Source organism: Girardinichthys multiradiatus, chromosome X, assembly GCF_021462225.1.
Source record: "Girardinichthys multiradiatus isolate DD_20200921_A chromosome X, DD_fGirMul_XY1, whole genome shotgun sequence".
Taxonomy (NCBI): Eukaryota; Metazoa; Chordata; class Actinopteri; order Cyprinodontiformes; family Goodeidae; genus Girardinichthys; species Girardinichthys multiradiatus.
Window position 1 is genome coordinate 556,435 of NC_061817.1, and position 21,891 is coordinate 578,325.

General features: G+C 43.1%; 1 protein-coding gene across 2 annotated transcripts in view; it reads right to left on the minus strand.

Moving 5' to 3' along the window:
* The window catches only part of LOC124862620 (serine/threonine-protein kinase SMG1-like), an 82,355-nt gene that overhangs the window by 28,607 nt on the left and 31,857 nt on the right, over positions 1–21,891 (minus strand). Inside the window, exons 15-35 of one of the 2 annotated variants that reach the window (XM_047356659.1) lie at positions 21,662–21,823; positions 20,893–21,011; positions 20,696–20,783; positions 20,441–20,542; positions 20,211–20,351; positions 18,393–18,619; positions 14,053–14,252; positions 13,739–13,900; positions 13,467–13,621; positions 13,227–13,360; positions 7,904–8,215; positions 7,658–7,760; positions 7,277–7,427; positions 7,073–7,196; positions 6,680–6,925; positions 4,502–4,653; positions 4,161–4,293; positions 3,766–3,910; positions 2,062–2,200; positions 345–563; positions 59–239 (exon numbers count right to left, since the gene is read on the minus strand). In XM_047356659.1, coding sequence (XP_047212615.1) covers positions 59–239; positions 345–563; positions 2,062–2,200; positions 3,766–3,910; positions 4,161–4,293; positions 4,502–4,653; positions 6,680–6,925; positions 7,073–7,196; positions 7,277–7,427; positions 7,658–7,760; positions 7,904–8,215; positions 13,227–13,360; positions 13,467–13,621; positions 13,739–13,900; positions 14,053–14,252; positions 18,393–18,619; positions 20,211–20,351; positions 20,441–20,542; positions 20,696–20,783; positions 20,893–21,011; positions 21,662–21,823 — 3,395 coding nt within the window. Of the gene's footprint in view, positions 1–58; positions 240–344; positions 564–2,061; positions 2,201–3,765; positions 3,911–4,160; positions 4,294–4,501; positions 4,654–6,679; positions 6,926–7,072; positions 7,197–7,276; positions 7,428–7,657; positions 7,794–7,903; positions 8,216–13,226; positions 13,361–13,466; positions 13,622–13,738; positions 13,901–14,052; positions 14,253–18,392; positions 18,620–20,210; positions 20,352–20,440; positions 20,543–20,695; positions 20,784–20,892; positions 21,012–21,661; positions 21,824–21,891 lie in introns of both variants that reach the window. The other variant, XM_047356657.1, reaches the window with a different exon arrangement.

Below are 21,891 nucleotides of genomic sequence, written 5' to 3' on the forward strand. Positions count from 1 at the left end.
TCTGCATGCAGTGATATGAAAACATTTTTTAAATCTTTTTTTTTTTTTAGAAACATACGCCTCCAGGGGGCAGTGGGAGTTGAAGCCAAGCCCAGCTCCAGCCCTTCTCTCAGTTCACCAGCATGCTTCACCAGTAGCCGAAGAAGACGCAGGGTTGCCATGACGATAACATCATCATTGCTCTGTTTGCTGTTGTGACAGGACAACAGGAGCTTCGGGTCATCCTCATCAACAAGCACCTAAAAAACAAAACCAGACTGAGGAAAACTGACTGAAGAGAACCAGGTCCCAGCTCCAACACTGGAACCTTCACTGTGCTGCAGAATACGATTTCCAGTTCTCACCTGTCCTGCATTAAGTTTGAGGAAGGTGAAATAGGCATGGCAGGATACCCGATACAGGCCGAAGATCCGGTCCACTACTCGTCTCCAAACCCGAATAAGACCGTCTGTGACGTGCTGGCCCGCTTCTCCGAGCCAGGGGCATGAGCTGGTGAGCTGCCGCCATATCACATCCACCATGTCATCCTCATCGTCCTCTTGCTGTAGAGCCATGTCCTCATCCTGCCATACAGCAAAACAGTTGACACAGAGTTGGGACTAAAATACAGATGAGGTTCTAGATATTAAAAAGCCTCCTGCAACAGAGGTGACGAGAACTCAGCTGCATTCTGGCATCTCATACAAAACAATGTCACTGTTGCTTTTAACAGAGAATTCTTGTTGCACTTGAATGTTTACAACACCAGACTGGATTACAGCATTTGGTTCTCAAAGTTAAAAATCAGTTTATGATTCCACTTGCAGTCTGGCGTTTGTGGAGCAAACATTTGCAATCTGACAGGAAAAAAAATGTTCACAGACTATTAAATGTTTTTATCAACACAAAGAGCAGAAAAGGGGAAGAAAATTCGCTGTGCAAGGTGTACATTTTGTCTGGCTTCAACAGTTTGTAAGGTGATGTCATGTAATGTGGGTTAGGTCAGGAACCAACAGGCAGACAGGAACAGGGAATGAGCATTGTAATGTTATAATAATATTGAAAAGCTTGCAAAGCCACAAAAGAAGAACAGGACATGGAGTACGGGTAGAAAAACAGGCAGGATAATGGGAAGGAAAACGGTGGACCAGGCTGACAAACAAGAGGATCCAGCCAATAGCAATAACCAACAATGAGCCTAAATAATTAGGGAAGTGTGGAGAAGACATTGGATGCTGGTGTTAATCAGGAGATAATGCGGAGCAGCTGAGGCAAAAAGGTAATCAGGGGAGACTGAGGGAAGGAGACTAACACAGAGAAGCTTAACTAAGACACAAACACAAACTAAACCAAGGGGAGAAGACAAAGGGAATAAACTAGAATACACAGAAAATGGAACGCAAGAAATAAGAAACCAAACCTGAACTAATGGACTAATATAGAGAGAAATTAGTGAACACAAAGGAATGAACTAAATATGGCAGGACTATATAGAACATAATAAACCACAGAGTAATGATGAAAACACAAAGGAAACCCAGACACCTGTGGAATATAACAGGTTCTTTAAAACCTATACCTCTACTGTGTATTGTAAGCGGATGAATTCAGTTAAGAGGTTGCTTATCAATATGGGGCTGCATTTTATAACTTAAATCCACTTGACAGGGAAAGACTTGTCTAAATGGTAGAAACAACATTTTCCGCTGAAGACGCATAGCCGAAAAAACACAAAGCACGGACATCGCAACACGATCCAAACCACACAAGCAACCTTTTAATTGAAAGCCCAGACTCTGCTAGCCACAAGACAGCAGTGGCTAGCATGAATAAAGCATATGACTTTTAATTTAATGGGAAAGGAAAATAATTCACCTCAGACTGATCATTAAATTGCTTAATTATTGGTGAAATATGAGACTAATTTAACTTTTAACTTATATGGTAGTTAATGCATTTAATTTCCCTTTGGGATTAATAAAGTATTTTTGAATTGAATTGAATTTGTGTAACTTCAATGTCATTTCTTTTGACTTTTTGTTTCCCCATCAGGGTGGTAGTAAAAAAACAAAACAGCTTTACCTGGATACCAGTTGGGCGACACATGGCCTGTCCCAGAATGCTGAAGATGGTTTCCTTATCTTCTTCACTGGTGGTTGCTGGGAGCAGCTCCTCTATATCCTTCTTTTCCCCTGGAAGGAGTGGCAAACCCTCCCCTTGGCTGATGAGAAAAAAGTCCTCTCAGAACTGAATATTTTTACAATTCATGCATGTGCTGATTACAGTAGAAGACTCCAATTTATAATAGTAAAAACCTTTTTGGCTCCAGGAAACACACAAAAAATGACGTTGAACACTGACTCACACCTTGAAATAAATACACTCGCTCCAGAAATTGATATCCTAATCTTATGAAGGATTCCCTGTTATCTAGAAAGCTGAATCTGTTATACCTAATGGCTATCTAATGTAGACGTGGGAAACATTCTGACTAATGTGTTCTACTGAGAGCCGAGTCAGAGACAGAAAGAAAAGGAGAAAGGAAGGAGATGGACACCATGAAGCATCAGCTGAGAGACACCAACCAAGAACCGTCCCTAATCAAGTCTACAAAGAAGACTGATCCCCTTGTATAAAATTCACTGGGACGCTCTTCACTCTTTTACCAGGATAGTTTTTAAAGCAGTTCTAAATTTCAAGAGAGAAATGGCAAACATCCAACCACATTCCAGCCTCAGAGAGAACTCCCTGGGCAGAAAGCAACTGTACAAGCTCCTGCTGGCATTCCTGTCTGGCCAAGAGACGAGGCCTGACAGAACCTGGAGCAGAAACTCAGTGGTTCCGTGAAATTCAACAACGTCTGACCCAATATGAAGGTTCTCCCTGCCCTACAGTAAGGCTGTTTTTGACACTTAGTTTTCAGGCCTTCATCTTTTGGGACCCCCAATGAGTCCCAAAGGTCAGGCCTTTAGAAAACCAAGATATGTGTGGAAATTTTGAGTTAGCCTTTCTAAAGAGAGAGATAATCCATGAATTGGTATGATCTTAGTGAGCTTTAGAAAACTTAAATGTTTATTTTCCAACTTTTGCAGAATTCATGTTTGGTTGCAGTGCAGCTGGAGACCAAAAATGTTGGATGTTGTACCATACAACAACAAGAAACTCTACCTTTATTTGCTTTGTCTCCTCCAGTAAAAGACTTGTGAAATTATTATTCTGTAAGTAAATGACCAAAGTTGTTGTAGTCTGACTCTAATGGTTGCAGCCACATGTTTGAGTGACATTTGCGCCCACGCCTCTAAGACGCCAGGGTGACTTTCATTGACAGGTATCATGAATTAATCAGATTGGATGAAGAAAGACACCAAAAGAGCAAATAAAAAAATTATAAAAACATTTTATGAGTGAACAGATGTGATACTTACTTTTTTATTTTGTAATTTAGGTTTACTGTGTCTATACATTTTTTATAGACACATTAAGGTTGACAGGGGTGCTGCCCTAGCGCCCCCTATTGACACTAGTTAAATTTACAATTCAAGTAACCCTAACCCTTCTAACTCTTAGAAACAATATATTGTCATAATATGTTGTTCTCATTCTTTCATGCAATTGAAAAGAAGAAACTAACCTAGACATTTAAAAGATTTGAGACTGATATCATTTCAAACACTCTGGTGCAATTCATTGATGATATGCAAGTTTTAATAGTGAAACATTTATCCAACCTATTCCACTTCACTACAACCTGAGGACACTGGTTAATCTTTAGAACAGTTGACTAACCTGGCGTTATCCACCACCTTCCTGCCCCAGCGGTAAGCCCAGCTGGCCAGAGCTGCCCAGGACTTGGCCATTTCTGGAGCCAGGCTGGTGGACAGCTGGTAGAGCTGGCCCAAAACAAAGTCTGGTTCTCCCACTCCTACATTCACTGGAAAGATTAAATAAATGGCATAAGACCACCAAAATAACGTGGTTCCTATCTGATTTTTAAATGCACAGATACATAAAACTCAATCATATTACTGTGGGTTTTGTAGATGTTTTCAAATTACAATCAGTAGTAGTAAAATGTTTGGATATTAATGAGTTAGTCAATAAAAGTCTGTGAACTCATTTTATATCTGCTTGCATACAGAGTGTCAACACTTTAATACTGTGTCTTAGTATTCTAACTTTACCTGATGTTACTGCAGTGATGTGGGGAACGTTCTGATCTTCCAGAGGAAGCCCCAGCAAGTCAGCAATATTTCGACTCAGAGGCGACATGTTGCCCAAAGCAGATGAGTTTATAGCTCCTGACTTCTTTACAACCTAAAACAGATAAGTCTGTCTTATTAATGTCGCCAAACATCACATTTAATATAGCAAAATAGGACATCATTAATGTAAATACAATACTTTGATTGTTTGATATTTTTGTAACAATGTAAAAGCAGCCAACTCCATCTTTAAGGCTCTAAACAGAATCCTAAAACATGATTACTTGATGTGAGGTTTTATATGTCAAAGCAATACATGCCTGTTTAAGCTGAGGTGTCATGTCCTTCCAGTCAGCCAACAGCCATTTGCAGAGGGTCAGCAAAGAACGGCAGGCTGCACCTTCATTCTTCCCCAGCTGGCAGTAGGACAGAGCTGCCCTGCTCAGCATCTCCATGGCTGCCGTTGACTGGCCTGTGGACAATAAACACTTACTTACAGGAAAGTGAGGACGGAGCAAAGCGATCTAAAAATGATCCATCTTTCCGTAGAACCAAAAAAAAAAACTTCCTCCGAGATAAAAGGCAAGACAACAGATTTAAATGTGTTTCGAAAAAATGCATTATGTAACACCTGGGTGTTCAGTCTATTAAGCTTGTCATCGACCGCTCATGTTAATCTCCTAATCCGTCAATTCAGGCATGCACAATGTAAATGCAGGGGCCCACTGTTTACCAGTTATGCGGTGAGTTAGCGAGGTATTCTAGTTGGTCTAACGACGGAGCCGTCACTGGTCATAACAAACTGCCACCAGGAGGCTAAAGCAAAGATGTATCTAAAAGCTACTCAACAACAGCCTGAGAGGACTCCAGACTCCAGTCCTTAACACACAACCTGTGTTTTAAGCTAACAATCACAATGCTTGGAACCATATGGACAGATAATTTGCAGATTCTTCCAAGTGGTCAAAACAGTTCTGCTACATTCAAGAATTGGCCGGGTAGAGAAGGCCCAACTATGAGGGGCAGGGCTTGCTAATGCTGTGTAGGTGAACACGTGCAAGACTGGGCAATAACATTTTATAACTGAGAAACTCATTGTGGAAAAAGCTGTTCAGGAAGCCTGGAGAAGTATTGCTCCTTAATACCACCTAAAATATGCTTTGTAGGTTATATCACTAGACACAGATGTAAGAAACATACCAGCAAGTCCATTAATATGTGTTGTACTGAAAGAGCAGCAGATGCCCACCTTTAGGATGACCATCCCACATATGGTAAATGGACTGAACTTTTCCAGTCATACAAACCACTCAGAGCATTTTACACTAGAGCCACATTCACCCAATCGCACTCACTCTATCATACACCGATATGCAGATCGGTAGGCAATTTGAGGTTAACTGCCTTGCCCAGGAGGAAGCTGGAATCGAACCCACAACCTTCTGATTGCAAGACAACTACTCTTCCTACTGAGCCACAGTCACCTCATATAACCCACACCAGAAACAGCATTGATGGAGACCTTGTGATGGCACCAGATACAGGCTCTCCAGCAGCTGGACTCACCAGCACCGCCCTCAACTCTTCAGACAGATTTCTATAAGTATTGCATAAATCCCAATATTCCAGTATCATACAATTACACAAGGAGTTCCCTAAAGTTCTTGGACCCATTCCAATGATTCTATATATTCTCCTTCTTGTTAATGTCATCCACCATCATGGGATTTTATTTCAGTGCTATACAGATGACACAACTTTATAAACAATGAAGCAGCTACTTCATATCGATCATCATCTTCTCTTTGTCTGGAAGAGATAAAGGTAAAGATTAAGCCCATTTCTCTATCTTAAACATCACTGAGGTGATCCTAGTCGCAGTCATGTTACAGCCAGAATGAACATTAATAGATATACGATTCCCCTCTCCTTGTCAGTCACCAAGCTAGGAGTAAGGTTTGTCACGATGAGAGTGCGAAAACACCAACACCTGCTAGGATTGAGAAGACCACTACTGTCCACCTTCAAACCACACCCTTTTGTTTACACAATCTAACCACTTCCTGCCCCCTGGGACAAAGCTATGCACTATGGGTAATGGGCTTTCTGTGCTACTGCCTGAGGAACTGTCTAGCTGTCACCCTGCAGGGACCACAGCCTAAGGACAGTTTTTACTAAGGTCTTAAACCTTTTTAATCTCTTTTTTTATGTCCATTCATTTAACCTTAAAATGTAATCTAAACTGTGTTTTACACATTTCATTGTAAGGCTTTGTAGCACTTTGTTTTCTTTAAAAATACATAATAAATCAAATATATTGTATTGTGAACGTTTTCTATGCAATGAGAACAAAACAAGCTCTCACCACACTACGAGGAGAAAGTATGCAGACTCACAGAAAGAAAACAACCTAAAAAAAACCAAACATTTCCAGTAGATCTGGAACAAATAAACAGGAGAACTGAGGAAGTAGTAGTGCAAAGGGTTCAGCTCCTTACCTGCAGTTCTAAGCACTTTGGCCTTTTCTATCTGAACCTCTGGTCCCCATTTCTCCCCCACAGTGCCCTCCAACGAGAGCCGCTTAGAGGTCTGACACAGATCATCTTCCTGCTTCTCTTCTTGGGTCCCATCACTGCACTGGCTAAGAAGGCGAGATGCTAGAGCAATGTTGCCTTTTTTCCGGGCAAATTTGGCAGCAGTTAGACAAAGCTCTAAAAGATGGCCATCTATGGAGGAGGAGTAGCCTAGACGAGATGGAAGGTGGCAAAACAAGAAATTAATGATGGTTCTGTGCCATTAATAGAAATTTATAGTATCGTGATATATCCTATTATTATAACTCAGGTATAGTCATAATATCAATTCAGCTATCCTGTTTATTTAATGATTACCTTTTTGGAGTTTTTGAAGCAGTTGTCTTTGGAATGTGGAATATCTTAGTGTTTGGAGGAAAAGCTGGACATCTTGTTGTTTACAAGAGTTTAACGCCTCACTGCTAAGAGGAATCACACAATCCTGCAAATGAAACAAAGTATGCGTAAAAAAATGTGGTTTTTTTCAAAGTGCAGTTAATTCTAGTTCTTGCTTGTGCTTACATCTTGGCCCGTGAGGGTGATTTCCAGAGCGGTGGTGACATGGAGCTGCAGCGTGGCTAGCGTGGGCAAGCTGTCAGAAAGAGTGAGGGTGGAGAGGCGAAGAGGACCCAAGCAGATCCTTCCTGTCTGTTTCAAGCATCGCACCAATGTACTGCAGCATCACATGAAATCGGTTAATAACAGACTGCTGTTTGTCAGAATACAACATTATGATGTAGACAACAGATTTAAATCGCATCAAAACATAAACATTTAAGTTGCTGGTACCAAAACACACACACATACAGCTGCAGAATGAAGCTGTGGGTTGTGGAGACCTTCATAAAATGGCAGCATTGGATCTTCACAGCAAATGTTTCAGGACAGAGGGAGCATGCTTACTCTGGATTGGATGTGGTCCTCTGCTCGTGACTGGCTCTAGCCATGGCACTAACAGCACTGCGAAGCAGCTGCACCTCGATGGCTCTCTGCAGCTCAGCTGGATCTGGACTCATGGAAGGCAGAAGCCTTTTCAGATCTGAACATACATTCATACATTAAATCACATCTGATTTCAGGTTCATTAGCGAGTGCTTAAAAGGTCTAGTTTTAGGTGCCTATTGTGTTTGGTTGGTATTCCAGCCTTACCAAGTTTGTCCTTGTTGCTGCTAAAAGCACTGTAGTCTTCTCCAGGCAGCAGCTCCAGCTGTGTCCCACACTCTGTCAGATCTCCCTCCTCAAAGCAGCATAGAGCCTGGATGTAGTTGAAATCTGTCTTGAGATTGATGCTGACTGGATTGGTAGAGTTCTGTTTGAGGGCGCTGGCCGTGGCCTGCCACTCTCTGACTGAGGCCCAGTCACAGAGTGCAACATAACACTGACAGGCCTTGTTGGCCAGAAGGTTGATCACCTCAGGGGAGCACTCACTGGACTTTAGCAGCACTGTCTTCCTGCTGTCACCTTTTCAGAGGGACAACACAAATTTCAGGTGGTTAAGGATTCTCGTGCTAAAAACACACCAATAAAAATAAAACAGACAGTTTTGTCCTTCATTCAACTTGATTCTAAGAAGGATTTTTCCACAAAGCAGTTTCAGTGCTTAACTGGAGCTACCATTTGCACTTGTTTCCAGGGCAGCAAGCACAGACTTATACACCGAAAAACTGGTGCTACCTCAGCTGCAAGTCTTAGCTGGGCTAGTAGATAGAACTACAATCATTAGTAGCTTGCAAACAATTTAATGTATATATTTAAAAAAATCTCAACAGACTGCAAAGTGTACAGGAGTCAAAATCCTTGTTTGTCTGTAGAAACTTGGCAATAAAGCTGAATCTGATTGTAAAATATCAGCTGGTCTCTGGAAATGGAAGATGATCAGTTTGACTGGCATGGCCGCTGATTGGCCTGTTAGAAATACAAAAAAACAGCCACCGCAGCTAAGAGGCTACTTTGGCCAAATAACAATAGTCAGTTAATATTGTTGACATATCTATTTTTAACATCAGTGAAACGTTTAATAGCTGTAAACAGCTATTAATTGTTGTATCAATGAGACAATGGTTGAGACAAAGAGTGATAACAGAAAGGCGAGTTTGCTCTGTTTTATTACTCTGAGCTTTAAACCTCCATCTGTGATGGAACATGCCGTCTCTTCTGGACCTCTCCGACAAGAAAACGTCTGTATTCATATTATTTGTATAACTTAGTTGAACTACAGTGTATAATATTCCACTTTCACTAAACCTCACAGAGGGTGAAACACTAGTTTATACACTCAGAAGAGAAGACGAACAGAGTCTGTTTCACTAGGAACTAAACACACTGTTTTGCTTCTTGACAATAATGATCCTAACAAAGAAACAGCAGATAATTCCACTTTATTTCTTAAAAACAAACATTGTTGTTTTTCTTCTTCGTCCTCATCTTAACTGTGATCCTCTGTATCTTCTGTGTGTTTGGTGTAAAGCCGAAACGATTCCTCAAATAACTCGAGTACCTCGATTTATAAAATTCCAAATAATCGGCCTCGAGGCTTCGTTAAATTATATTTTACTATTCAGCGCAATGTGTTCTGCCTGGATAGGTATTACTGTTGCGCAAATCTCTCACTTCCACCAATGAGCTGTTGACCAGAGCTGACGCATGGACGCTAAGGGATATTAGCAGCTATGGAGGAAGAAGACGTGGAGAAAGACGTGCCGAAGTGTGGGATCCCTTTAAACTAAACAGAAAAAAAAAAAACAGAGCAGTGCGTGAACTACAAGATGGAATTGGCATATCATAACAGCATGTCCTCAATGCTGCAACACCTCAGCAGGAAACATCCGATGTATGCAGTGGATTATTTTCCCTTTGCAATCTGTGATCGTTGGTGCAGCATCTGGCATGTTATACATGTTCAAGGAAATACATTTAGGCAAACGTTATGTACTCGTAACGACATTATTCGTAGTGACTACCTGGCCAGAAGAACAGAACACGAAGCACTACTGCTAGTGTCCGACATAATTGAAGATAAAAGCACAGCAACAGATGAACGGCTTGAACTACAAACCATTTATTTGTTGATGTGCTTCAGCCTTCATTTATGAGATACAGAGAGCAAATGTTGCTAATTAAAAAATTGTTTTCGTCATTAGCATGGTTTTCCTTTTTTTTGGCTGGCTTTAGAATCTGACGTTCGCCTTTATGTTCTCTAAGTGTAGTATTTGTTTACAGCTCAAAGTCAAAATAAAAGTTTTGCAAACACTGGACCAACAAAATAATAATATAGTCTTAATTAAAACATGAATAAACATTTGCTATTTACAATAACTCAACAAAACTCAGTTCTTTGTAGCCAAGATTCTTAACTTGAACCTATTTACTTACCCAACTGCTAACATTACTACGATCACATTTAGTTTTGTAATCTGTAAAAACAATATGCAAGATTTGGATTCTTTTGTAATGCTAAAATGCTTGTATTAAATGCAACATCGAACCTCCCATATAAACAAATATTCATAAAAAAATGAAGTAATTGAAGCGTAAAATGCCTTAATCACTTATTTACTTTTACTGCAGTAGGGTCATCAGTAGAGGTCAACTACGCCTTCCCAAAATTAAATAAATCAACAAGTTTGTTCATACTTCAAACTTGAGACTTAAAGTCTAGTGTAATATTTGTAAAAGACAGTCAGTGTTTACTAATATGCCTCAATTTGAGTTAGCTATTTAATGTTTAAGTTGATGTGAGATGTTTTATTTCTCATCTGTTTTTTCACTTGATATGATACTTTTTTTTTATATTTCAGACTTAAAACTAAAAGGTGATGCTTGAATCTTATTGCATTTAAGCAATAAAATTTTTTTAACAACGAATTAAATTTTTACTTGCATTTTCCCTTTCATATATTTCTATCTTCAATTGCTACAGCAAAACAGAATTTTTATTTGATAACTCGATTAATCATCAGAATAAATTGAAAGAATACTCGATTACTAAAATAATCGTTTACAACAGCCGTAGATTGGTGCCATTCTTTGAATGATAGTACTATTGTCATGTTCCGCATGCACAGTCCTCTCAGTCATAAAAACCTGCGCAGCACACAGGCATCCACAGAGAGTCCTAACGGATCCTAATGGGCCGGCTGAGATGACAATATTTACATCACCCAGGCTTTGTGTTTAAGTGGACAGTTGAGCAGACTGGGAGGTATGAAGTAGGCCCAGTCCTGCATTATAGCTACAGTACATGAATGAATAAATGATTTACAAAACCATAACACATTTAATAGACAACATTAAGCAGACAACTGTTAAATATCTTGAATGGATCTTGTAGATAAAAATGAAATGTTTCGTGATACAGCACGGTTTGTTTTAGTTCTATGCCAAGCTTTTGACACAGTAAAGCCTCATTTATGTCTTCATTTAGCAGCTGACGCGAGAGAATTAGGCCACGATGAACGTCCTCTTGGTGTCTATACTTTAGTGTTGGTATAGTTGAAGCGCTGTAGTTCATATTTTAAACAGTAGAGGGGGCTGTAGATAAAACCTGCCTGCACTCAACAACTAGTAGCAGAGGAAAAGTAAAGAGGATGGCAATTTCTTATACGCTACTAAGCTAACAGGCCAAGATTGTTGCATAAATAGAATTGTGAGCAACCAGCCACGACCCCCAAGTTCACTTGTGGCGTGAGAGGCCATTTTTGAGCACAACAAATATAAACCAGGTAGATTATGTTGTATTATTATTCTAGGTTGATCCAATATAAATTGTCCACAGATACCATTAGCTGGTTAAAATGCTACCTAAATGGGTGTCCTCAATGTGTCTGCCTTTTTTTAGCTTGAGTTCAGTGATAACTTGGATTCAATTCAATTCAAAAATACTTTATTCATCCCACAGGGAAATTAAATGTTGTTATATTATGAAGGTTTCCTCAAAGAGCAAAATTCAAATTCATCTGTTTTCTTTAGGTGTTCCTTTTTAAAGTTTCCCTACAGAACTTTGTTTTGTGCACTTATGCTCCTTTTCCACTGGATCGTTTTAGGCGGTGCGGCGCCACTCAAATTGCCCTCTCTACTCGGCACAGTACCTGTTGTGCTTCCACCGACCCACTGACAGCTGGAGCCATGGTGGTTGAAACCCCGCCTCCAGCTGGCAGTGTACTGAGTGTGCTGTGCTGCAATTAACTACTGTGTGATAATGTTGCATTAAAGTAGTTTACCTGCATGAAAAGATAAATAAAATAATAAATAATCGAAAAATACAAAAATAAACAGTTACTAATAATGTTGTTGTTTCGTGGTTGTATTGTTTTGAGTTTTGAGGGAAATGTTTGCACGTCCGAACAGCTGATTTTATGTGTAATCAGCTGGTTTAGGATGTTATTAAATACAGTGCCCCCTATCTGTGTGTAATTCAGAAAGCTGAGATGGTGTCGTTTTTCTTTTTTCTTTTTTTTTCAGCCTTCAGGCATGTTTTATGATTAAATATTAAAATTATATTTCTGTCGTTGTGGTTCTTAATATTGTTGCAATAGGTTTTAAAAATGTTCTCATTACTACCTCAGCGAAAACCTTCTCATTTCTCCTGATCCCATGGCCAAAAAGGGACCAAAAAAATAGGTACCGGTACGGGAAAAACGTGACGGAAACACTCGGAAAGCTAGCCAAATGGAGTGGAGCGGAGCTGGCCTAAATAGAGCCAGTGGAAAAGGGGCATATGTCAGACTCAAAAACATTCTGCATGTGTTCAGGTAGAAAACAATGCTGTATTAGTTCGGTATACCGAATCATTAAAAAGCGCTGTCTTGTTGTTTTGATTTCATAGCTAATAGACTCTTAATGAGTCGTCTATCCAACAGTTGATTCATTATTTCATCTCAAAGTTTTCCTTTAGCTACCAGTTAGCATCTGTTTTAGCAATAAAACAACTTAGTAGCTGTTCCTTAATGACTTCACCACCTCTTTACCCTACAAGTGTCACCAAACATATTACAGGCAGAGCCTCCAAGCTGTTCTCTAAATTGTTTACAATGATATTGTGAAAACGTTAAATTTGCCATATATTGCAGCTGTACTGTGAAACATGTACAAACACCACATGTGATTTAAAGCAGCATTAATGATATTGGGATATCTGTGTCCAGTGATACGGAGATAACTATGTTTTATCTTCCTGCACTGTGATCATCAGCAGAAACTGAATCAAACACTAGAAGAGACATTTAAAGTGTTATAATGGTGCGGATCAGAACTGGCTCACTGACTGCACTAAACCAAACTTCTTGTTTTTTTACAGAAACAACAAAGAACTGGCTCTAGCATAAGCACTGATTACACAATGAAACCACGTTGGTGGAACAATGCTAAATTACACCCAATTTAGACGTCAGGATTTGACTGCATTCATAGAAAAAAGCTAAATCAAACAGTTGCTAGTGAGAGGATTGTGTTTACATGAATTAGAGTAGCTTACCATTGTTGGTGTGTTTGGGGCTGCTCATGTTGTTGGAGAGCTTAAGCAGGGAGCTTTCAGAGCTTTTGATGCCACAGTCCATCCCAGTGACAGCAGAAAGTTGATCCTGATACTCTAAAGCTGCTTTTTCAAACCTAAACACACACACACACAGACACATTTGATAATGGGCAACAAAGGAAGAAAAGGAAACAGGCTGTGATTTAGATAAGTATCTGACATATGTAGTTAGATGCTTACCGTCCCTCAGCCTGCAGGGCAACCGATGACAACCAGCCAAGACTCTTGCCAGAGGTGAGGAGACTCCAGGATGCCAGGCCCTGGATGGCTTCAGGACAGCGTAACTCACACAGAGCCTCCACCAGCAATGCAAGAGGAACTTCAAGCTCTGGAGCCTATTGAGCACACAGGGCACACAACTCATATAGCCAGGGGGTACCATGACTTAGTAACACTTGGTCATTATAAAAACATAGGAATCAGTGCAAACCTGAAGAGTTCTGTATACTGACCTGGGCGCCGCTGTTCTTAAACTCTGTAAGCAGGTCGAAGCCATGGCGAACAGTCACTGCAGGCTGGCCAGAAAGAAGACCAACTCTCATCAAGGCCAGGCGGATTCTGGTCAGCCAGTCTTGGCAGGTCTGACGGTTTGTGTAGAAGAAAGTCTTAATGGCCTGAAAGAGACAAGCAGGAAACGTCATATTTATATCACAGCCAGTGATTAAAATCTATTGGATTGGAGTCTTTTAGTTTTATGTTAAAATTTTTAAAGCAGCAGGAAGGTCAGGGGATTTTCTTTGTGTGCATATTTGTTACTTATACACACCTTTGGTGGAGAAGTAAGAGCATTAGCACAGCCCTCATAAGCATTGTACATGAGCTTCTCCAGGTTTTCCAGGTACTGAAGCAGCAGGGTAAGGCGGAGCTGGTTTGAGTGGTGGCCATCTCCATCACTTCCAGGACCAGCCCAGGCTCCAAGATCTTGTTCCGGGTTCAGAGTGTGTGCAGCCAGGCATCGGATCATCCCTTTAACACAACGCACAAACACAAGACACTAATGAGCTGCAGGGTGACCCATAAGCTTATAGTGGGAACCCTGATTTATTTAGACCTCAGTGTCATTTATAGGAAAGATTAAGGGTTTGATTTTTTGGCACCAAATTAACAGAGAAACTTAAACCTACTGAACAGTCCTCTTTACACAAAACAGCTCTGTGTGGTTTAAGGTCCCTCATGAGGACAAAAATATCGAGGCACGTCGTGACGTCGCCCGGTACGGCGGAGCCGGGGTCCCACCCTGGAGCCAGGCCTGGGGTCGGGACTCGCCGGAGAGCGCCTGGTGGCCGGGTTGCTCCTCGCGGGACCCGGCCGGGCCAAGCCCGAACGAGAGACGCGAGGCCATCCCCCAGTGGGCCCACCACCTGCAGGGGGAACCGTGAGGGACCGGTGCAAAGAGGATTGGGTGGCGGACGAAGGTGGAGACCTCAGCGGCCCGATCCCCGGATGCTTAGGCTGGCTCTAGGGACGTGGAATGTCACCTCGCTGGGGGGGGAAGGAGTCTGAGCTTGGTGCGGGAGGTCGAGAGATATCGACTAGAAATAGTCGGGCTCGCCTCCACGCACAGCGTGGGCTCTGGAACCCATCTTCTTGAGAGGGGTTGGACTCTCTTCTACTCTGGAGTGGCCCACGGGGAGAGGCGGCGGGCTGGTGTGGGTTTGCTTGTTGCCCCCCAGCTCAGCCGTCTCGTGTTGGGGTTTACCCCAGTGGATGAGAGGGTCGTATCCCTGCGCCTTCAGGTTGGGGAGAGGTCTCTGACTATCATTTCAGCCTACGGGCCGAGTGGTAGTGCGGAGTACCCGGCCTTCTTGGTGTCCCTGTCGGGGGTGCTGGATAGTGCCCCTCCCGGGGACTCCATTATTCTGCTGGGGGACTTCAACGCCCACGTGGGAAACGACAGTGACACCTGGAGAGGCGTGATCGGGAGGAATGGCCTCCCTGATCTGAATCCGAGTGGTGTTTCGTTATTGGACTTCTGTGCTAGTCACGGATTGTCCATAATGAACACCATGTTCAAACATAAGGGTGTCCATCAGTGCACTTGGCACCAGGACACCCTAGGCAGGAGGTCGATGATCGACTTTGTTGTCGTATTATCAGACCTTCGGCCGCACACTCGGGTTTAGAGAGGCTGAGCTGTCCACTGATCACCACCTGGTGGTGAGTTGGATCCGCTGGAGGTGGTGAAAGCCGGACAGACTAGGCAGGCCCAAGCGCATAGTGAGGGTCTGCTGGGAACGCCTGGCGGAGCCCTCGGCCAAGGATGTATTCAACTCCCACCTCCGGGAGAGCTTTGACCAGATCCCGTGTGATGTTGGAGACAGATTCCAAATGGACCATGTTCTCCGCATCTATTGTCGATGCTGCTGCCCGTAGCTGCGGCCGTAAGGTCTGATGTGCCTGTCGCGGCGGCAATCCCAGAACCCGATGGTGGACACCGGCAGTAAGGGATGCTGTCAAGCTGAGGCCATGGAGAAGGACTACCGGTTGGCCTCGAAGCGATTCTGGCAAACTGTCCGGCGCCTCAGGAGGGGGAAGCAGTGCTTCGCCAACACTGTTTATAGTGGGGTTGGGAGGCTGCTGACCTCGACTGAGGACATTATCGGGCGGTGGAAGGAGTACTTCGAGGATCTCCTCAATCCTGCCATCACGCATTCCGTGGTGGAAACAGAGGCTGGGGACTCGGAGTTGGACTCTTTCATCACCCAGGCTGAAGTCACCAAGGTGGTTAAAAAGCTCCGTGGTGGCAAGGCTTCGGGGGTGGATGAGATCCGCCCTGAGTACCTCAAGTCTCTGGATGTTGTAGGGCTGTCATGGTTGACACGCCTCTTCAACATTGCGTGGCGGTCGGGGACAGTGCCTCTGGACTGGCACACTGGGGTGGTGGAACACACCTACCGGTCCGGTAGGTGTGTTCCAACTACAGGGGGATCACACTCCTCAGCCTCCCTGGTAAGGCCTACGCCAGGGTATTGGAGAGGAGAGTCCGGCCGATAGTCGAACCTCGGCTTCAGGAGGAGCAGTGTGGTTTTCGTCCCGGCCGTGGAACACTGGACCAGCTCTATACCCTCTACAGGGTGCTCGAGGGTTCATGGGAGTTTGTCCAACCAGTTCACATGTGTTTTGTGGACCTGGAGAAAGCATTCGACTGTGTCCCTCGTGATGCCCTGTGGGGGGTGCTCCAGGAGTATGCAATCGGGGGCCCTTTACTAGGGGCCATCCGGTCCCTGTACGAGCGGAGCAGGAGTTTGGTCCGCATTGCCGGCACTAAGTCGGACCTGTTCCCGGTGCATGTTGGACTCCGGCAGGGCTGCCCTTTGTCACCGGTCCTGTTCATAACTTTTATGGACAGGATTTCTAGACGCAGCCAAGGGCCGGAGGGGGTCTGGTTTCGGGACCAGTGGATTTCGTCTCTTCTTTTTGCAGATGACGTGGTCCTGCTGGCCCCCTCTAGCCAAGACCTACAGCATGCGCTGTGGCGGTTCGCAGCCGAGTGTGAAGCGGCTGGGATGAGGATCAGCTCCTCCAAGTCCGAGGCCATGGTTCTCGACCGGAAAAGGGTGTCTTGTCCTCTTAAGGTTGGAGGGGAGTTCCTGCCTCAAGTGGAGGAGTTTAAGTATCTCTGGGTCTTGTTCACGAGTGAGGGAAGAATGGAGCGGGAGATTGACAGACGTATCGGTGCGGCTGCCGCAGTAATGGGGGCGCTGTGCCGGTCCGTTGTGGTGAAGAGAGAGCTGAGCCGAAAAGCAAAGCTCTCAATTTACCGGTCGGTCTACGTTCCTACCTTCACCTATGGCCATGAACTTTGGGTCATTACCGAAAGAACGAGATCCCGGATACAAGCGGCTGAAATGAGCTTCCTCAGTAGGGTGGCCGGGAACTCCCTTAGAGATAGGGTGAGGAGCTCGGCCATCCGGGAGGAGCTCGGAGTAGAGCCGCTGCTTCTCCACATCGAGAGGAGCCAGTTGAGGTGGCTCAGGCATCTATACCGGATGCCTCCTGGACGCCTCCCTCGGGAGTTGTTCCAGGCACGTCCCACCGGGAGGAGGCCCAGGGGACGTGGAGCTGGAGGAGGTGTCTGGGGAGAGGGACGTCTGGGCATCTCTGCTGAGTCTGCTGCCCCCAGATAAGTGGAAGACGACGAGTACGAGTGGTTTAAGGTTGGGTAATTGGACAAATTAGCCAACTGAGGCTGAGCCCTTCAATGGCTGTTTTTCAGTTTTTAAGAGCAGTTTTTATTAGCCTATGAGTTAAGAACAAAATATAGTTGTATGTAGCGTACTTGACTCCATGGACATACATGCAGAGTCAGCACGGACTCAAAGCGGATGTCCTCTGGACATGTCCGCGCAAAGCTAAATTTTTACGACCGCTTACACGGTGTCCCACAATAAAATGATGGGTGGGAAAAAGTCTCCACATCGAACTGTTTTATATGTGACATACTGCTCCGAGCAGCCGTTTGCGAGAACACGAAGCCTCAAGGCCGCTCTCAGGTGTATTCCCCTTCTTCTTCCCTAGTGTGGTTTAATGGCCTTTAACACCACCTTCTTTTCTTTTTGTTTTTCCAAAGCTACACGGCAAATTAGCTTGGCCTCCCCGTCTGAAGACGCCACGGCAGAAAGTTTGTAGGATATGTAGGAATTTGTTACCAGAAATGTAGGAAATTGGTACGCTCCACTATGAAGCCTCAAACGTCCGAGGACAGTGCAGTACTATGTTCTGGCCTTAAGTTTCTTAATAGCACTATACGTCTGCTCAAGCGGTACACTGCTTTAGTTACATCATGTGGATAACCTCTTTCATCTGGTTTAAAGCCGAAGTAATCCCAAATAGGTGACTTTGTATTTTTTTTGGCAACTAGTTTCTCCATTTTCGGACATTTGTGTTCTAAATTTCAAAATCAAATCAAATCAGTCTACATTGCTCCGCCAATAAGAAAGTCCAAAAGTCATCTGTATGTATCACCGATTGTCCTTTGTTGGGCTGATGAATAACAGTTGGAAAAATGTTAAAGATCATCCAACCTTAGTGTGGTTACAGAATGATTAGATGAAAGACATTAATTGTGACATTTTTTGAGGAAAAAAGTTGAGCTTTCTTATTTACCTTCAATGGTTTGGAAGGTGTCCTGAGCTCGACCCAGTGGTGTGCGGAGCTTTGACAACACGGTGAACTGAGCAGCCTCCCAAACCGCCCACTGCCACAGCACCGTCTCAGTTTTTAGCAATGCCCGTGGCATCACCTGTGGCCTGCTGCCATCAACACTTCCACGGTGCTCACGTTTGTCGAGCCGCTGGCAGCTGAGGTACAGACGCTCCAACCACGGGTCCTTGCTGGAATTAAAAAAAGAGAAAAAAGTAAGGGTCATTACACAGAAATGTGGCACACTTTCATGTACACCAAGTGCTGTATCCAAGCATAGTCATAGAAAGTTAAGTGGAAGGAAGAAGTGTGGTAGGAAAAGGTGCACCAGCAACAGGAATAACTACAGCCCTTAGAGGACGGTCAAGTAAAATCCATTCCAGTGAAGTGGACTGAGGCTGGAGTCAGCAGATCAAGAGTCACTATGCATAGATGAATCCTACACATGGGCTACAAGCATCTTATCTGGGCTGAGGAGAAACAGAACTGGACTGTTTCTCAGTGGTCCAAAGTTCTCTTTTTAGATGAAAGTAAAGTTTGTGTTTTATTTACAAATCAACATCCCAGAGTCTGGAGGAAGAGTGGAGAGAAACAGAATCCGCGTTTCTTGAAGTCCAGTGTAAGGTTTCCACAGTAAGTGATGATCTGGGGTGCCAAGTAATGATGGTTCTGGTCCACTGGGTTTTCTGATGTCCACAGTCAACTCAGCCATCAACCAGAACATTACATGCTAATATTATTTTTCAAGAGAACTTGGTACTGGCCCACACTGCCAAAGCTACAAAAAGACGGTTCAGTGACCATGGTGTTACTGTGCTTGTTTGGCCTGATCAGAATCCCACAGAGAATCTATGGAGTTCTGTCAAGAGGAAGATAAGAGACACAAGACAAGTCAGATGACCTGAAGGTCACTGGTCCAGGTTGGCCCAGGTTTCAAAACACCCTGGGCTTCCTGAACACCTCAGCAGAAACACAGGCTGATCACCTCCATGCCGTGCTGTATTGATGCAGAAATTCATGCAAATGAGCCCCAACCAAGTATTGAGTGCATAAAAATGAGCATACTTTTCAGAAGCCTGACATTCCTGTTTAAAATCGCCTTTTTTATTGATCTGATGTGATATTCACATTTTCTGAGACACTGAATTATGAGTAATCAAAATACAAGAAATACAGGCTTGAACTTTTTCACTCTATGTGTAATGAATCCATATAATATCTATATACATTTCACTTTCTAAACTGAGGCATAAAACATATTGAACCTTTTCACAGTGTTCTAATTTTCTGAAATGAACCTGAATGATAGATCTATGCAAACAAACAACAAAGAAACTATTCCCTATGAACACACACACACACAAACCCCTGTACTATTCAACCTCGGTCTGTTAGCGGCCATGCAGGATTTGGAAATGTTGGCACTGGGTAGTTAAGTGTAAAAATGAAGAATGTCCATTATCTAGGGAACAAATAGACACTGCTGTTTTAGTAATGCTAGCCATGCCAATGTCTAACATGATGCCAAGATGCTGAACTCAGTTTAAAATTGACTCAATCACAAAATAAGGCTGCTCTCATAAACACACGATGTGACATCTGCTCCCAACAATTAAAAACTGCTCAGGGAGGATGGACAAAAAAAATCAATGCTGTTCGTAGATCCTCTTATATTACAGCTGTTAAAGATAAATAAGGAAAGTGGCCATTTAATTCTGCTTGGTGTATCACTACCCATGGTTGTTAATGACATGGAGCAGAAATCTGTAAGTAGGCAAGTACCCTCCACGATGAAGGACTCCATACAGGATGAAGCTGATGAGGTCACTGAAGTCCTGGGGGTGGAAAGTGCTGCTTGGTGGTTGGCTCATGTGGTGGCGAATTGCCAGAGAGATCTCTCTGATCTCGGAGTGCCTGTGGTTACTGCGAACAAAAGAAAACAACAAACTTAATTTGATAGATTTCCAACCACATGAAGAAATTCAACTTAGAGGAGTGTGAGGATGTCTCACCTCAAAGCCACATCCAGAGGAATCATTCTGAGAAGTTTGGCAAAGGCCTGCCTTACTCTTACTGCTGAGTGAACCAACTGGACTCTGCAGGCATCCACACACCTGGCAGACCACCACATATTAAGCCATAAACTCACAGAACAGACACTGGCCATTAAGAGACTGACCTAATGTCTACAGCAGAGCGCAAAATAAAACAAAAGCCGTCTTTAAACAGCATCTGAAAGCATTGAAGGCATAAAGAATGAGCTTCACCTCTGCAGGAGTTCAGTAGACAGACATGTGGAGAGGACCTGTAAGCTATGGCATGTTTGAAGGCAGATACTGTGATCTTCATGTAGAGCTAAGCAGAAAGAAAATGAGAAAAAAGCCATGGTAAACACTACCCAAAACCAGTTCAAAGACCACCAATAAAATGTAGAGAAACAAAGCCTGGCTGGTTTTGGTCTCACCATTATCCAGCAGGCCTCTGCAGAACCTGTTGAATGACGGCAGCGAGAAGAGGGGGCTGTAGGTGTCTGACTTCATCATCAGCAAGGAGATCTCCTGAGCCCAGGTCAGCAGAAGCTTCCTAACACAACAAACAAATCTTTCTCACATAGGAATCTACATTAAAAAAACAACCAATCATAGAAATGGTAATGACCTACATTACTGGGCCCAGTAATACAGATGAGCAGTCCTGCTTTAATTAGGAATAAATACAGAAATAAATGAATATTTCATAAATTACTGGCCCAATAAATAGTCGACTACTGTGACAATAAATGCAACAAAATAAAAAAAACATTTATAAGGTTCTTTAATGTTTAACTGTTTATTTCTACACTCCTATTTTTATTTGTTTTTTTACATATCCATTTTTTCTTTGTTTAGTTTTGATAGATGCACATTTATTGTTTTATATTAGATTACACTCCTTTTTATTTCTTTCATGTTTATTTCATGGTCAACCTTGGAGGATTCTCTTTTCCAGCCATTTTGTTGTCAGTCTAAGAAGAACATGTTCTGAGAACAACTTAGGAAGGATTTTTAGAACCCTTTCAATTGTTGCAGCTCCAACACCTCATTCAGGTCAGCAAGAACTCATGAATTATTTCCACATGCACACACACATTTGTTTCACACAACTTAAGTCTACTAATTGGTCTTTGGATTTATGTCATTTTCTTCTTTTTAAGTCATTGCCTGCAGATCCTTTAAAGAGTGTGTTTCACAAACCTGGCATCAGGGTAAAGGTGCTCCTTTGATAACAGATTAGCCAGGAGGCTTAGCAATGTGCCAAAATGTTTCTTTGTGGCTGTGGTCACTGTGCTGATGACTGCCCCGTCAAACAGAGAGGGAGATGATGACGACAAGCTGGATGAGATAAAATGGTCGTGTCTGCAAAAAACAGAAAGAAAATAAAAGGTAATCAAGGGAAATCAGAAGGTTTTTAGTCTAAATCAAAG